We start from the raw sequence: 18,359 nt of genomic DNA, 5'->3' as shown, positions 1-18,359 counted from the left end.
AATTCATCTTCTCTTCATATGTCTCTGCTGCGACCCAGTGGTTACTCGTGGTACTGCAATAATACAGCACCATCTCTGAATACTCTAGTGTTGTCTACCTCTTCAATTACCTCCATCAGCCCACTGACTACTTGGTTTTTAATTTGCTACCAGTTAACTGAATAATTTCTAAAACAATATTTATTTTTAAACTGTAAAAAGATTTGTTCACTATGAAATGAATGTGATATTATGAACTTATTTCCCCTAAGGTCAAAAGGTCAGGTGTTTTCCAGGTCACCTGATCTGCAAAGGCTCTCGAGAAAGCTGCATAAGATGCAGACACAAACAATCTGAATTAACTCCAAGGGTAATCAAGCTCTGAGGGAGTTAGATTCAAAGTAAAACACCTCTTTCTTCTGGTTAAATGAGTTAGAATCTCCAAGTCAGATGTCCTCAATCTGAAGATGCACCTCAGAGGCCAGCGGATGTCGCTCTTCTCTCCTTCTCCGACTTTGAAGTTAGACAATGTTTCATATTCTGGTTCCTGAAGCCTGGTTTGCAGCAAAATGAGGACTTGTTTAAAAAGTAAGTAAGGGAATTTATAGGGGAAAAATGTGAGACCAGACTTTAAGACCAGACTGTAGGTGACAGTCTGACTCCCACTGATCTGAAAAATCTCCTCTCACGCCTGAACATCACCTCAGATGACGTCAGTGGTTGTGACACCATCACCGAGACTTTCTTTAAATAGTTTCGGACCGAGATTCTTATTTTTATGTCCCCTAAACCTCCATTTGACTTCATACGTGTGTGTTTATGAGTGTGTGAGCTCCTGATAGAAGGTCTGTACTCACACCTCAGATGACCAATTACACAACGTGGTCCGATTAGTTTCTCGAGGATCTGGCTGATTAAATCTGCATATTAATGAGGGAAAAATATGTCCAGCGGGAGACGAGGGCAGCTTTGTAACTGTGACTGTTTTTCTAAACACCTTCATAAATGAAGCGAGAGCTCAGTGGATCAGTGGTAAAAGAATCGAGTTGATGAATATAAGATTAAATCCACATCTCGCTGCATCTTGTTCATGTTGGATTTACTATGATGAAAATACCCGTTCGTGATGGTAGATGAGGCCAAGACGAGAGCTTCAGACATCTCTTATTAAGTTTGCATATAAGCACGTGGGTCTGTCAGTGACCTACCTGCAGCAGGATGAAATCAGGACACAAGCTTTCTGAGCTTTTACTGCCTGATGGTAAAAGAGTTCAGCTACTTAACGAGAAGAACAAATATACTGTGTCCTCACATCCCACATCAAGCCCTCTGACCTTCTGCAGACTCGTTACCAGGGGGACTGGCCGCAGAAAGTTCAGAGTTCAGTGCATATAAGCGACTTAAATTACTTTTCACCGCCCGTAATGTAATTCTCTATTTCTTATTTAATAAAAGTTTTGCAGATATATATAAAAAATATACTGAAGGAACCAAAAGCAAATGCAAATCACCCACTGATGTATTAGATGAACAATATAACAATTTGAATCGCCATAGATTTGCAGCTGATGTAGGTTCAGCAATTGAACCACTGTGTAGTTTGACCTATGATAACACAGCACATTATTTATTGATTATATTTTTTATTATTGATATACAGAGGAAGGGAAGATATCAAAGATGTGTTGATTTTGTCTGACAGCCAAGATTTAGGATTCAGTCATCCCATAATGATCAGTGCAACCATGGTGACCTTGGCCTGAAAAAGCTCCAGCGTCAGGGACAAAAACATGTCTGTCTTTACACCGTGCAACTGCTCCTTTGTTCCGACAGTAAAAGATTGTTTGTTCACAAAAAGCAGACAGAAAACACAATCTGCTGTTTTACACTTGAACAGGAAATTCATGCAGCGCTGAGGGAGACTGAGAGGGAAATGAAGTCGAGGGGAAAAAAAGACAGAGAGACATAAAAGCCAGCAAGAGTCAGCGGAGAGTCTGCATGAAAGGTGAGAGAAAAAGGAGAGTGTGAGCAGAGCAGTCACTGTGGTGATGGTCCAGTCCGGAGAGAGGGACACAATGGGATGCCATGAGGACACACACACATGCACACACATGCACACACACGCACACACACACACACACTCACTCACTCACACACACATACACACACACACATGTATATAAATAACTGGTGTTTGATGTCAGCTTTTCCTGACAGATGGAATCCACATAAATTAAAACCTGAGAGAAAGAGTAGGATATAGGATGGAGAGAAAGAGGCGGCAGGAGGCGTGAGCTTCCTGGTGTAACTCTATGAATCACAAGAAAAGTGCCACTTTAAGACCGGCCTTCATATAACTTTTCCTGTCACGTTGTCATGGTAATATGCATCAGCACACTACACCGCATGCCTCTGGCTGAACAATCCGATGATGATTGGGCTCAGCGGTCCAGATTTCTGCACAGTCCCGCGCTGTCAGACACATGCTAATGCTGCTCTGCATGACAAAGAGAAAAAGACGGAAGAAAAGAAAGGAAATTCAGACAAGTACCTTGTACAGCAGCCATCTGCTGTGCTTCAGAAATTAAAAAGGAAATTAAAAGTGGGGGATTGAACTGATATTAGGAGAGGGAGAGATTGAGAGATGAGAAAGGGGCGGCAGGGGCGACCAAAAGGGCCGAGATCAATATCTTCTGTATAATTACCTACAGCTTCCTGGGTTGCTAGGAGACCGAATAGAGAGGGAGAGAGAGGGAGAGTGAAAAAGACGAAGAAGATGAGAGAGACAGAAAGAGACACAAAAGATGAGGATGTTAAAGAAGAGGCTGTGTGAATAATCACTGAGATATTGATACTGACTATCCCCTTCATCTTGAAGACTCATCATCACCCACATGTGTTTTGTACTTTCTCCGTCCATCAGGTGGTTTTCCTGTATATTCTTTACAATATTACTTATTATTAGAGCCTGGAGACATTTGCAAATGATTTCCTGATGTTTTCCTCTTCTCTCTCTCCATTTCTCTTCATCAGATACTTTCTCACTCACTGAAAATCTCTTGTAAATCTGCACACAGGTTCAAAAGTCTGAAATCATTCACTTGTAGACCCCATTGTAATTTATTCATATAATTAGAATCTGTTAGCATTAAGTTAGCAAGCATTTCATACATCCTCTTCATTCCTCACTTACATGAGAGTTGAATGAAAATAGTCAATTGTTGCGTTCGCCTTGAATCTGAATAACAGCTTTTTTAATGTAATCTCATTGAAGAGTAATGCTGGATTGGTGCACTGTTCCTTTAACTGGAGCAAGGGGATGGGGAGAACAGGGAGGGAGGGAGGGAAAGAGAAAGAGAGAGAGAGAGAAGAGAAGGGAGACCTAGAAAAGGGGGGTTGTGTGCACTCTCTCTTCTCCAACCTTTTGAGAGGTGGGTAGGTTGAGTGTCTTTTAAGAAAGAAAGAGAAAAAAGAAAGAAAGAAGCAAATACATAAAGAAAGATAATTGCCAAAAAGTGTTGCACACCTTCTGAGGATTGTTCTGTTGAGCTTCAGCTTTCCAAGAGAACGTGTTGGATGTGGACTCAAACTGCCGGTGCCACTGATGCCTGATGTCAGTGTGGTCTCCTGAAGGGATTTACACAGAAGACAAAAGTCATACTTCCCTGGAGACGGCTACAAGTATGAGGTGATTCCTGCAGAAGAATTTGTTGAAGATTGTTGTGGTAGACTGAGATTTACTTGAATATTAATGCAAAGCTTCAGAATACTCCTTGGATTAGATGACTTTGGGAGAATAGAACAGAAAACTCCACTGTACTCCTTCAGAATAGATTTAAAGATTTCTAGTTATTCTACAGATTTAAGATTTTAAATCATTTTAACATTTGACACCACTTTTGGACAACTTATAGCTGTTATTTAATGCACTGCTGAATATCTGTAGCCAATATTCTAAAGATACAATCACCCATACCATCAATATAACCTTCTACTGAATCACAAGTCATCTTAATCCAGAGGGAGAGGAAGAATCTCAGTTCCCTTTCAGCGACCTTCATTTATCAGCAAATAGCTTGAAGTCTTCGTAAAGAGATGGCACAGAAAGAAGGAGCAACAGAGCAGGGCCGTGTGAAAGTAGGGGACAGTCTCGGGGCCAAAGCCATGGCCGGCGCCCCTACAGCTGGCGGAGGAGTCGTGGTGGAGGTCAGGGAGAAGAAGGGACCACTGCGGGCTGCAATACCCACAATGCCTTTCCCTCTAGCGGTCATCTGTCTGTTCCTGAACACCTTCATACCTGGACTAGGTGAGTTGGGATTCGGCTTCTCCTGAATTTATTCCTTATGCATAAGGAGGCTGGAAAACGAGGGACCATCAGCTTTGTTTTTGTCTTAATTTTTCCACCTGTGTAAAAGAATGTAAAGCATATAAATAAAGTTAAAAAACCAGAGAGGGCAAACGTGAGAGAAAGTAAACATGGTGGAGCTGAGAATAGAGTGGTCATGAAACTGGAAGACTTGCACAGACACGGGGAGTTTATAGACATGACACAATCAGGCAAAGTCAAAAATAAAATAGATGAATAACAGAGAAGGATGAAGATTGACCATAAAAACTGCGTGAAAACTTTGCAGGCTCTGACAAGTTAAAATTAGTTTCAATTTGCTTATGTGTGTGTGTATGTGTGCGTATGCAAACAGAAAGAGGTGAGACAGATAGCGAGGGACCAGGTTCACACCTTGTGTTAAAATAAGAGCGTCATGGTGTAAATCCATCTCCCAGGTGTTAATGGTGGATGTGGAGTCTGGGTGTCGCCACTGCAAGTAGGAATGTTATCTCTCAGAGTGTAAAGCTCCATCACATGCGTCTGCATTATCACAGCAGGCAGACGCATCATCGTCATGAGGAGACATGTGCATCACTGTTACGGGTCGGGAACCTTGACGTGGTGATGTTGTGCTGTGAGCTTGAAAGCTCTAAAAGGAGACAATGAAACAATATCAGTGATGCAACTAAAACTGTGTGGAGTCATTTATGTATTTTACACTTTAAAAAAACGTTGTTGCGGAATTGCACCGTTCAGTAATTTTTGTCAATCTTTTCTGGTATCATCAGTGACTCAATTGCAAACTCAGCTCAAACACTAAATTAGCTCGTTCCCGGTCGGTGATGATAAACTGGTCATCCTCTCTGTTGCCCCCTAGAGCATCACACAGGATGATCCTATCTGCAACGAAGGGCTAAGAGCACAGAGAGCCTCCTCAATGTATGAATGCATGTGTTGTGGAATTTGTGACCACAACATACGCGATATACGAGATACCCTGTGTGTACATTGGAGCATGGATTAAATCAATTATTCCATTTAAATCAATCAAATAACTGTTTGAAGCCAAACATTTAAGAGCGAGTCTTCGGTCTGTGGCAACCTTTTATAAAACACTACATTTTAACCCTTAACAATGTTTACTTTTCTTGATAACTAACTCAATTCTTGTTGAGAGTTAGAAATAAATCTTGATAACACTTCCAAGTACTAAAAACAGGTCAACTGGTGCTTCCCAGCAGTCAGAAGTGAAGAAGCCTTTTGGATGATCTTAAAGCAACTCAACCGGGTCCAGTCGACCTGTTTTTAGCACTTAGATATACCCTGACCTGGATGACTGAGACTCTCCACACTCGACTACACTTGAAGACAAGGCATAGATTTTACCACTGTGTGCGTTTTGATGCAGATACGATCCCAGATGAAAACCACTTTCTATTTTTAGATACATCTCTTCCTGCTCCTCTACCTTTTTTCTCTAATTCCCAGAGTTTAGTCCTGCACTCGTTTGCTTGTCTCTGCATGTGTGTCTCTTTATAATAAGATTACGTTCCAACATCTGGTGGTTGAAGACACACACTCACCTCATCAATATGTTGATCCTCATTTTGTACATAACAAACTCTGTGACGCTCAGGTTGATTGCACACACTCACGCTGTCATCGGCGAATCTAGATCTAGATTAGTTAAGTGTTTCAGCAGGAAAGCAGCAGGACATGAGACGATTACATCGAGTGGGGTTCACTTTAGGAACTGCAGGACGGATAGTGTCGCCATGTGAAGAAATGAAGACAAACAGAGAGAAATAATCAACATAAACTCAGATGTTTTCTGTGATTGTGAGACGTCTCCACAGCAAAAACTCCCAGTCCATCACAAAATACCTTGCATGTGGTGTGTCGTCTATGCCCCCTCGACTCTGATCTGTTTGTCAAAACTCTCCAGGGAGTCATTATCTGTGTGAGTGTGTGTGAGTGAGTGAGTGTGGGGGAGTGTGTGTGTATCCCCTCTCTTCACTTGTCTCCTTCCCTTTGTTCTCACTCTGAATTTCCAATTTCTGAATATTTTCTTCTTTCATTCATTCTTTTTCATTAATTTGACATGTTCATTCCTTCTTTTTGCTGCAGCCTTTTCACAATAAAGGTTGATCAATGTCATAAAAACAGAGTCAGCAAATCCTCATTCCTTTCCTTTCATTTCCACGTTCTTAAAGACATGTGTCCCCAACATGTATAAAATCTATAAAAAAACATCAAGGCAACACCTCATGTGAGTGTGTGCATATACAATGTGAATGTGTGTGCCTGAATGCCATGACATTTCATTGAATAGCTGCGGCTAGTTGTCATGACAACACTGACTGAAATGAACACAATGCATGCATGCGTGTGCGTTGTGTGTTGTGTGTGTATGTCAGTGCCGTTTGGGAGTGAATTGGCCAAGAGTGAAAACAGCATCTCATTCTATTCAACCAACAAAATTTAAAAATGGTGTAATTGAATTTGAGCACCCCATCCAGAAGACATGCAGCCCCACAGGTGTATGGATAAGATACACACACACACACAAACACACACACAGAGACAAATAATGTCGGGCTTTTTAATAGCACTGAATAGAGCACCTGAGTCCTTGGTATTATTAATGTCTATAAAGTGAAGAGAGCCTTTGTGCAGAGAAACAGTAAAACTGAAAACCTCACTTGAACTGGAAACACATAGTTTTTCAGAGCTCAGGTCACTTTTTGTGAGTATTAACATTGATAAGATGACAGAGTATAATATAATCATAATGCTTTAGAATTCAGTGTGCAACATACAGCATAATTACTCTGGAGTAATGTTTTGTACTTAAATATTGAAACTGAGAACTAGATAAGAAAATTGATGCTTATCTCATGTTAAGAGGTGAATTGATGGAAAGTGTTTTTCATCACGGAATAGTTGTTAATCTGCAGATCTTCAGCTTTGGGCAGAGTCAGGCAGATCTTCTACTCTGAGCCAATGTCTCTGTATAATGAGAGCTTCCGAAAGTAAAGCCAAATTATCTGGATCACCCCCTATTAGCCAACCAATAGGGGGTGATAGGGGGTGGGCTAGAAGCAGGGAGCAGCCAATATAAGTATATATTGGTGTGGTATATTTCTTAAGTTACAAAGAGCTCCACAAGATGATAAAACAACAATAAACTTTACAGACTTAACAAATAGCCGTCTTCCACTCTAATGACTATTTATAAAGATGACCGACTCAATATTGACCCGCTGACCTGAGCTCAGTGTTAAAGGTTCGATTTGTTTCCTCAGTGAACCTCAAATGTGAGGAAAAGAGTGTGTTCCTCAGCCAGAGCTCCACACTGATATGGAGAATGCAAACTGACAACCTCCCTCTCCCTGCTCGGCTTCTTTTTACTTTACATAATCACATCCGACGTTATTTACCCTGAGTCTGAGATTGTCCCTGCAACGTAATGAGGAGTGAGTTGAAATCTATTGGTGACACAAACCACAGAGGCTGCTCATTCAGCGCAGTGTGATTAATGAGCTGTCGGCTCGTAAATAAATAGACATGCATATTGAAACTATGGCTCTGTTGTGTTTTGATCTTTGCCATGAGACGACTGGAAATAGAAAAGCTTTAATACAAGAGAACTGAAGCAAGTGTATGATTTAGCCTCAGCTTGAGTGTGTGTGAGATTGATGGTTGTGTGTTAATGGAGACACTGCATCGGTTTACTGGGTCATGTTGACACCTTGCTTGGATGCATGTGTGTGTGTCTTGTGAGGACATTTTGAGAAAGTGAAAACATTTTTGTTTTTTTAAAGAGCTGCAGAAGGTTTAGATTTACTTTTAGGGTTGGGGTTACAAATATGTTAGGGTTAAGGTTAGGCTGGGGTTCAAATGCAGCTGAAAGAGAGTTACAAGGGGCATAGGTAAGCAGAGACCGTGAATGTTAAACAAATACTTCCCTCAGTCCCCCAGTCCTCTATTAAAACCTTGAGAAAGATGGAATGAATGAATAAGTTAATCAAATTAGAGAATGTTTTAAAAGACCTCAGACACTGACGGGGAAGTCACAGCTTTAGTTCTTACGAAAATTATCCCGACCCCCAAGGTCTCTACCATGGCCGATGAATTCAAGAAGATGAAATAACAGCACAGAATCTTAACAGAGAGGTGAAGTGTTAATCGAACCAATTTAAAATATCTGACTTTACCAGTATGTGCAAAGTATTTGGAAACATGCTTGGAAATTTCCATAGTATGAATCAACCTCAACGTTAAAAAAGTACTCTGACGTTCATAAAATATCACAAAGTAGTGTATTTGTATGTATATATTTTTGTGTATGTGCGTTGGGGTGGGGCTAGGAAATGCATTAAGAGTTTGAGTGTGTCTTGTTGTGGTGGGCAGGTGGACCCAAATGCAGGACACAGGTTAAAGTGAAAAACAAAAGTCAGTAATTCAGACCAGGAACGAGACAAAAGGACAAACAGGATCCAAAAAGACAAGTCCAAAATAATCTACACATGGACAAACACGAGGAAAAACCAAAGCACTGGCTCACACAACAGACAAGACGACCTGAGGAAGGGAAACTCAGAGACTTATAAGGGGGCAGGGCTGATTGAACACAGGTGAAACACATCAGAAACAGGTAGAGACATCAGGGTGGGAAAACAGGACCGGCAGGAAATAAAGTCAGACACAGACAAGGAGCAAAATTTCAAAAATAAAACAGGAAACAGAGAATTAAGAGTAACCAACCAAATAGAACTCAAATCCAAACACAAGGTAAATGTTCCACAAACTAGAAAAGGAAAATCAGTTTCAAAACATTCCTTTAGAGTTCCAGGGGCAGAATCATGACAAAAGTATGAAAAGTTCTACAGGTGGAGACTACAGGTTAATGAAGATTCGAGTAGGGACTAGTTTTGCGGTTGTGATTAGGCTTGTGGACATGTGGAGGGTTAGTATTAGGGTTTCTCTATAGTTGCACATAGATTGTTATTAAACTGCTGCTGCTGAGAAGTGTTTCCATGAGATGTCATTGTGTACACGTAATGCCTCATGGTTTAATGTCTCTAATGGCCTGTTCAGTAAACACTCCTGACGTGTTTGTAGATGACGGACAAAGAGAAGTTTAATCCTCTCCAGAACAGATGTAAATAATAAAAATAATAAACTTTATTCGTATTGCACCTGTCATGCAGCTCAATGTGCTTTACATATAATATAAATAAAAACATGTTCATATAAAAGAACAGATTACAATAACATAAGAACATGTTAGGAAATAAAAAAGAAAAAGAAATCATGTACATAATAGAAATAGATTCTTTAGTTTTCTGTCTTTCTTTCTCCCCTTTGTTTTTTGCCTCTCCCTTAACTGTTTCTTTTCTTCTTCACTATCTGTCTTCCTCACACTTACACTCCATCATTAACCTCCTACACGGCCAGTGGGTGCTCTGCAGAGTTCTGTGTGTAATTACAGTCATTAGTCTGGGTAATATCCAGGGACACACACACACACACACACACACACACACACACACAATCTCCCACATGCGACATGCAGAGGATGAGCTTTTAACACATGGAGGAATGTTAGAGTAGGTTTGTAACAACGGGGTTTAAAGCTTTCATGAATTGATGCATTTATTATTACAGTGGAGAAATGTTTGTTTTAATCAATCTCTGCACATTCAAACACAGCAAAGCTACTTCTCTGACACTGACCTTTTTGTTCTGATCATACTCTGTTTATAAAGATGGGCCTCACAACTCTACCTCCTCACACTGTACAAAATGAAGCCAAAATAACCCACACACGGATGCTGCCATCTTGCATTAGTGACATTATTTGCAGCCAGAGTAGGGGATCGTGGAGCGGGGTGTCATTTTGGGGAAAAATGTTACATTTGAAAATCTTGCTTTTGCCTTTTTACCAAATGATAAATCAGCTGATTGATCAATAATGTAAACAACCATTATCTGCAGTTCTGACGCACATGTCGCTCCTCAAGTATCCATTTACCAGACTGAGACTATGGAAGTTGGAAATCGCACATAAAAACGGAAAGTGCCCCCCCCCTGTTTCAGTTGCCAAAACCTCAGATGGAAGTGACGAGTAGCCGCTCGGACAGCGGCCTGCTGTCAATCATGCCTCGAGTCTGGAGGTGGGCAGCTCCACCAGCAGCCAGAGCATCTGCTGGTGGGCGTGGCCTGCGACCCCGACATTTCTCAGTCTGATCAGACCATATCGGCTCGAAAGCTCGTTTTAGCCCACTGCTGCTCTTTCTGCGAGAGGCTTTGAAATGAGCACCAGCTAAAAGGTTGAAAGGAAATGAATAAATCTAATTCATCTCTTCTTTCTTTTAGTTTTTTACTTTTCTGTAGGCTGCGTATTTTGTTGGTTTGTTTTTTAAGGCCCCAGTGAAAAGAGGTTTTATATTTTGGTGTCCATTCAGAATTGTCAGAGATTGTGGGACATTTTGAGTTTATGCGTTTCTATAGAGAGAGAGATCCTTGGTGGCAGTGCTCTCAGTTTTTAACATGCCTGGGAATATATAATCAGAAATAGGGATGTGAAACTGTAGAAGTGGACAACGAGAAAAACAGAGGAACAAATTGAAAGAGGAAAAGTGACGAGAATTTAACTTCTACATGAGTCGTCTTTGGCCTTAAATTGCTTCAGAGAAACACGGTGCAGCTGGTGTACTTGTTCATCCCACCCCCCACCTGCTTGGCTTGCAATAATATTTGAAATCCACCAATGTGACGAAATGGAGGTAGCAGAAATGGAAGGGCCAAGGCCGTGATGCACACAACACCCACCAGGCTTTGTGTGTATGTGTGTGTGTGTGTGTGTGTGTGTGTGTGTGTGTGTGTGTGTGTGTGTGTGTGTCGCACACAGTATTCACAGCTTTCACTTCAGTATCTTTCAAAAAGGTACAAAAACCCTGCAGGGAAAAAGCAAAATTAACAGATTCACTTTATAATTTATCATTTTTGCACAAATGAAAAAAATGTTTCGACTTAATTGCTCAAAGAAAAGAAAACACATTACATTCAGACAGTTTAACAAAAGACATTTCGACTTTCTCAATAGATGAAACCTAAGTGAAAGACTGGAAACACTACTCAAGCAAAAGGCAGACTGAGATCTTTTATAACAGTATCCACTTAAATGCAGAAACACATTTACACAGTTTGGTTGCTGGATATGTTAAAGTAAACTGATATGTTTAATAAATATTTGGAACTAAAATATGCAAATGATATGATCCCTATGGTCAGCAGATAAATTTGACAAAATTAAATCTGCAGTATCTCCCAAATAATGTCCAAAAATTTACCAGAGGATCGTTGGTTTAATCTACATTCAAAATTGTCCTTGCAAGATTAATGAATGGTGTATCACTACTTACAGGACCTCTGTAGGTTGGTACATGATCAAAATTTAAAAAATAGTTGAAAATGAAATGAAGGAATTTAGGTTAAGTCATCAGGCCCAGAGATCCTTCTGTTCTGGATGAAAGTGCATTTTATATTTAATTCCATGCTTTCCAAATCTTTACACAATATTTTAGGAGCTATTGTCTGATTTTCTGCAATCACTGTGAGACTCCGCCCGAAGACGAGATAATCATCGAACAGCAAATGATTTCCCAGGGCTGCCTGGAGGACGTCCTTGAGGATTTGAATACAGAGATACAGAAAAGCTGGCAGCATATGAAAGAAGTTCATATAGAGACGTACATATTTTCTTTAATTGGGGAATATATGTTTCTGAGACGATGAGAAAATGTCCCCGATGTGATTTCCACGTCACACTGCTGACATTGATTCCCATGTAGGATTTATTTTTATCCTTTTTTCCTCTTTGTATTTTGGTTGACCCCTTGTGTTTCTGTTTTTAGAAGGTATGGGAACGGGACAGGGAGGAGGCTACTATTTGCACACAGATTTCAAAATCAAAGTATTAAGTCATGAAAGAAAATAAAAGAAATAAACAGAAATGAGTTTTAACTTGGTTCTCCCATTCCCAACGATAATGAACGTTTAAAAAAAAAAAATCATATATTTATACAGTGTGCGTCCTACTCCTAAAGGGATGTTGTCATGGAAACATTATGTTAGTAAATAATCTGATTTGTGAGATTACTGAGATTTACTTTGGCCTCTGTATTTTACACACACACACACACACACACACACACTGGAGTCACTGTACGGTGACTGGGCTCTGGGGAGGTCCAGGTCTCTAGATAACAGGATGAGGAGTGATATTGGATTTCATTCAGGCAGAGAGCACCAGTGTGTCTGTCTTTCCCTGCTCTGAGAATGAAAAACACTGAGGCACTTTTCCAGAACAGCGGAACAAGCGGCCATTGAGCAGCTTCAGTCTACAAACTGCAGCCTTTATGATACTTGAGCAAAGCAAATAAGCAAATATTTACAGTTCATTTGATTCATTCAGGTTGTGTTTCAGTATTATCTTTTGTTAAAACAAAATAATTATCATTTACAGTGAAATGTCTCAACTGTGACTCATGAAATCTGGTACAGATGATGTTGACATAATCAACTTTTATCTGCGAATGGATCGTAATCTCCGACCAATCCCTAACCACACATCAGTAATTGTGTTATATGACGATTAGCCAGAGTTAGGATGCTAACATAAGATCTAATCCTTCAGTAATATGTTTCTCTTCTGGTTTATTTGATTGGAAAGAGTCTGCTGTATTTCATTGGAGGTTAAGCAGAGTGAAAATCTCCTCAGGCTTTTCTACAGCTGAGATAAACACATGATCTAATAGAAAAGCAGGAACTAAAATATGAAAAGAAAATGATAAATTGAACTGTGGTGTTGTTGATTTTTTAATAACGAGTTTCTCTGCGGGTTTGGTCCCACAGGAACCTTCATCTCAGCCTTCACGGTGCTTTGTGGCGCTCGCAGCGAGCTGGTCTCAGAACGAGGCGTGTGCTGCGTGTTCTGGCTCAACGTGGCGGCGGCCCTTATCCAGATACTGACGGCTGTCATCATGGTCGGATGGATCATGAGCATCTTCTGGGGAATGGACATGGTCATCCTGGCAAGTCAGTAGCTGTCGATCTGTGGTTATCTCTTCAGGCTGGCATTCCAACAAAACTACATCAACATTTTTATAGCATGAAATTCAAATTGTATTACATTCTCAATGACACAAAACTACTCAAAACAAAGTGCATCTGACCTGATCAAATGTGTCCTTTGTCTCTGTCACCTTAAAAATATCCTTCTCCCTAAAAAATGTTAAGCATCATTTGCTTTGAATATTTAAGTTATTATTATTGATTAAGCCTTTTTCTAATCCTACTTACAAAGATAAATATCCAAAGCCTGATGTATAATTGTTCCTCTGTGTCACATACTTCTATTGTCCAACACATAAAAACAGCATCACTGTCTGTTTGACATGCTTTAGCCTGCAGATAGAAACACTATGAATTCTTTCAGTGTAGAAAGAATAAGTAAGACAGTGTATCTGACACATCTGTCACACATTCAGGTGTGCACACCTTTTCAAATTGTCCAGAAACCACTAAAAATACATCAGTGTTGCACTGGGCGGCACATTCCTTTACTATATCACGTGCAAGTGACACTGTAGTTTATTTAGATTCCAACATACACTGTCCAGCTGCAGCTTAATCTGCAGCTGAAGATAGACCCATAAACCATTTACCATTTCTAAAAGGGGTAATTAATCTTAAAACGTATTGTTGGTTGAGGTCATTTAATGTGATTTGTTTATGATAATATAATATGTATAATGTCAACCTAATCCTGCAAGGCTTGTGCTCACAACATTGGGCATTTGTCAGCTCTGAGAGGCACAAATATCTTCAAAGAGAGAAAGAAAGACAGAGAGAAAGATGAAAAGACGGAGAGGTTGGCCTTCAATGTCAGTAGTTGTCTCCTTAGGCATTGATGCATGCAACACACACACACACACACACACACACAAACACACACACACACACACACACACACACACACACACACACACAAACACACAGTCATATTTCTATAGCTTCAGAGGACAGTACATCGACTTACATATGTTTCCTGCCTCGTCCAACCTTAACCATAACTATACTTGCCTAAACAATAAGCTAAAACTTCAGCTAGAATGTAAGTAATTAATAGTTTTTTCTCTTTATACCGAAGACAGGTCCCCACAATACCTGGACCACCCACTCTCTCTTACACACACACGGCATTATTCTCTCATTGCACCAAGGCAGCCTTTGTATTACTACACTGTCTTCTTTGTATGAGTGTGCATATGTGAGGTAATTGCTGCCTGTGTGTGCATCCAAATGCGCACACGCCTGCAGGAGCCTGTGTGTGTGTGTGTGTGTGTGGTACAGTAATTGTGTGTATGTGGGAGTGAGCAGCCCCCCCGGTGTGTTTTTGTTCACTGCTCCCGACTGTTCTTCAGGCCTCTGGGCACATGTCTTATTCATCTGTTGCTGCTAAAGTCTAAACTCAAGTTAGCGCTCACGGCTAGCTGGAGTATCGAATGTTTATATTGAATATCACAACAGTTTTCCTGTTGGCACTGAAGGCAACATGCTTACACTGAAATCTTTGCCTCTAACATCAATTATTATTCAACCGGTCCTCAACATGACTTTCTGAGTGTTTCTCCTTCCTCCTGAATCACTGTGATAATGTGGCATATTTATCCATTTTCTATCCCTTCTCTCCTCCCTTTTCTGTCGTTCTATCCTCCTCTAATGAGCCTGTGTTGATACGATCAGTGCATTCTTTCTTCCCATACATCCGTCTCCACAAACACCCCTCCTTCTTTCCTCCTTTTCCATCTATCTAATGATTGTGGTATTATCTTCCTCCCACTGATCGCCTCCCTCCTGCCTCTCTCTCTCTATCTAATGATTGTTCCTATTTCATCTTGCTGCGTCCTTGCTCCTGCTCCTTCTCTTTCTCTCTCACGTTGTTCCTCCCACTCTCTGCCCGGGCCCCATTCTCCCACTCCGCCTCAGTTTCAGTTTTTACTTCTTCCTTGCTCTGTTTCCCTCTTTTCCTGTCTCCGTCTCTGTATGCTCATCGATCCAATAGACGAAGGTTGCGTTGCAGTATGATCGATTCATTTATTTCCTATTACATACAAACCCATGAACTGTTTAAAAATCATGTCTAACTGTTTCTTTCTTTTGTCGTCTCTCCTTCCTCTGCTCTCCGTCCTTGTGAATCAAAGTTTCTGATGGTAGGTGTTTTCTTTTTTTCCTTTCTCCTTATCAACAGTTTCCCAGTGAGTTAATCAAACAGAGAAAAGGCGTCGGGGCACGTCACTGACATACAGCTTTACTACAGTTAACATAGATATCAAGTGCACCAACACAAATCATTTCCCAGACGTAGAAGTGACAGTTGTTGAGAACTTTCTCATGATCTTTCATCTGCGTTGTAAAATTTGTTTAGTATCTGATTACACGCAAAGCAATAAAGTTCATTCTTGGCCTTGGAAGTTTACAAGATTCCAACATGGTTTATATCAGGGAATGAGGCAGTTGTCATGGAGCTTTGTTGACATACAAGCTCTTGTAAGACTTCTCATCCATGTTGACTTAGAAAATAAAGAATCACAGCTCATTCTTGATCCTGGAGATAGTAGTTGATCTTGATCAGTGGATGACAGAGGTTGCTGAGTTGTCAGAGAGGCCTGTTGACACATGGTACATAATAAATACACTGTATATATATAGAGAGAGAGCTTTTCCAGTCTTATCAAGCACTCAAAGCACTTTTAGTGCAAGTCACATTCAAACATTCACACACATTCATACAGCCGTCAGCGGCAATTTGGATTCAGTATTGCTCAAGGATACTTTGGAAGGCAGACTAGGGATCAAATCCCTAACCTTATGGCTAGTGAACGACCCGCTCAACCTCACTTAAAAAAGAATTGTGCCTAAAACGTTGACTTTATGTATTTAATTTGCATACCAAATGTCCATGTACATAAGTTGAATGTCAAGTGTTTTTTTTTTATCATGTTGAGTCAGTGTGAATACATCAAATAACCTCAGAGTGATTTGATTCACAAGTTAAACATACAAATATGTTTTATAAGTTGAAATACATAAAGGTTTTTTTAAGAGTGTAAAAATTCAGAATCAGAGTTTATTTTTAACCTTGAAAAAAGATGTTTGACAAAGAAAAACAGAATTGCTGAAGAATATGAAATGGAGTTTTTCTGTTTAGATTTTTTTGCTTGAGAGAAACACTGTTCTTTAATTCTTCTGGTCAAACATTCAGATGAAGGTAAAGACTGACCAGAGGGATTCAGTTCCACAAGGACCTGACCATCACTCACAGCCAAACGTCTGTTGATCTTTACCAGATCATGATTGAATCAAAACCTTTGTTTTATGCAGCTGTTTTACTTTCTAAAATGTGACAAGTCATATAAGACAAACTATAATTCAAGGCAGACTATTCTTGTGTGCCACAATGTGGAAGCTGGGTAATGGATACCAGCCAATATGTGGTTGTGGCAAACCTCATATATTTTAGTTTGCTCATTAAATGAGGCAGAGAAAGCCAAATATAAAAGTCTAATGCATGTATCTTTTTAGAACCTGTCTTTACTTGAGCTATAAGAGCCAGATAATAGTTCACAATGTTTCCATAGGCAGTCAACCTCCTTTTCTTTTTCCCTCCCTCTGTCTGGACCTCACCCTCCTCTTCGTCAGGCTGCAGAGACCAGGGTCTTCCCCAGGACGTGTGAGAGACATCGCTCTTGTCGTCACCTGATGGATCACGCGGACGGTTTGACCACTGTAACATCCCTGTCGTCTTTTGACGACCTGTAGCTGACAGCAGAGCAGATGGGGCAGAGACCTGATGGGAATGATTCAGTCGTAAAGTGAATCAAGTGTTTGTGAGATTATTTGATCGGCGGCTGTCAATTCGGTCAACACCAGGCCACGTTTAGATTTATCGGACGGAAAGAAGAGACTTACAGTCAGGAAAAGAAAAACATCTTTGTAATATATTGAGTAATTAAAGCAGTGAGTCAAATTCTGTCTTTTGATATTTTTTATCTAACCCAAACATAAATCTGTAAGAACTGTAGGTCCGCTGCATATTTCCTACGTGACATTATTAAGTAAGGACAATTTGATTTGCATGAGGGTGTGACGTAATCAAAATTGGTCAGTTTTGTATTTCTGTGCTTTTGCCTTGTGATTTTATTTTGACAGAATTCAGTTGGAAAAGAAAAAAAAGAAAAACTACAAATGCTGTAACTTTATTGTGATATCGACACCGTCTTAATCTGAGAATGTACAACATGTATCTAACTTTGAACCTGACAATCACTGCACACAGAATCAGAAATGACTGTGGAACAAACATGTCTTCCTGTGGAGCATGTGATCAAACTACATGTGGCTCTGACGCTTAGTATTCGGTTCATTCTGAGTGATAACTTGATTATGATAGAGGCAGCTGTCCAATTAGTCTGAGAGGTAGAATACAGAATTATAATAGCAAGTTTGTCACGACATGCATGGCTACCCAGAGAAATGACTCATTCTCTGATAATTATGTGAATGTTGGATCTCTCCAATGAGTAAATCAACGTCAAACGATGCTACACACTGTTAAAGCTTTGTATCTAATTAACAGGTTTCAAAATATCAGCTCTCACCTTCGGCTTCTCTGAGGAGCTGTTGTCATCACCCTGTCTGTTGTTTTATGACAAATATAGACTTACAGTTATTTCACTGATTTAGATTCAGAAGCAGGGCCAAGCCTCAACAATTCCTCCAATCACCTGATACTCTTAGAAATAAAAGTGCTAAATAGAACCATAAAGGGTTCTTTGAATAAAAAACCACAGTTGTATAAAGAACCCTTATCTCTAAGAGAGTACATCAACACATCATGCACTGTTTGTCTCAGATTCTTTGGCCCTTTGCCTTCCCTTCACCCATTCACCCTTCTAACTCATCCCTCCCTCTGCTCCTCCCT

General features: G+C 40.2%; 1 protein-coding gene across 1 annotated transcript; it reads left to right on the top strand.

The window, feature by feature from the left end:
• Window positions 1–3,573: 3,573 nt before the first annotated feature.
• On the top strand, window positions 3,574–17,251 carry stum (stum, mechanosensory transduction mediator homolog). Its single transcript, XM_069514835.1, has 3 exons — window positions 3,574–4,285; window positions 13,229–13,411; window positions 17,078–17,251. Exons 1-3 carry the CDS (start codon window positions 4,075–4,077, stop codon window positions 17,110–17,112), a joined length of 429 nt encoding a protein of 142 aa, XP_069370936.1. The 5' UTR covers window positions 3,574–4,074; the 3' UTR covers window positions 17,113–17,251.
• Window positions 17,252–18,359: the final 1,108 nt, after the last annotated feature.

This window comes from Paralichthys olivaceus, chromosome 19 (assembly GCF_024713975.1).
Source record: "Paralichthys olivaceus isolate ysfri-2021 chromosome 19, ASM2471397v2, whole genome shotgun sequence".
NCBI lineage: Eukaryota > Metazoa > Chordata > Actinopteri > Pleuronectiformes > Paralichthyidae > Paralichthys > Paralichthys olivaceus.
Note: the sequence above shows the minus strand (reverse complement) of the source record. Positions and strands in the feature narration are given on the sequence as shown.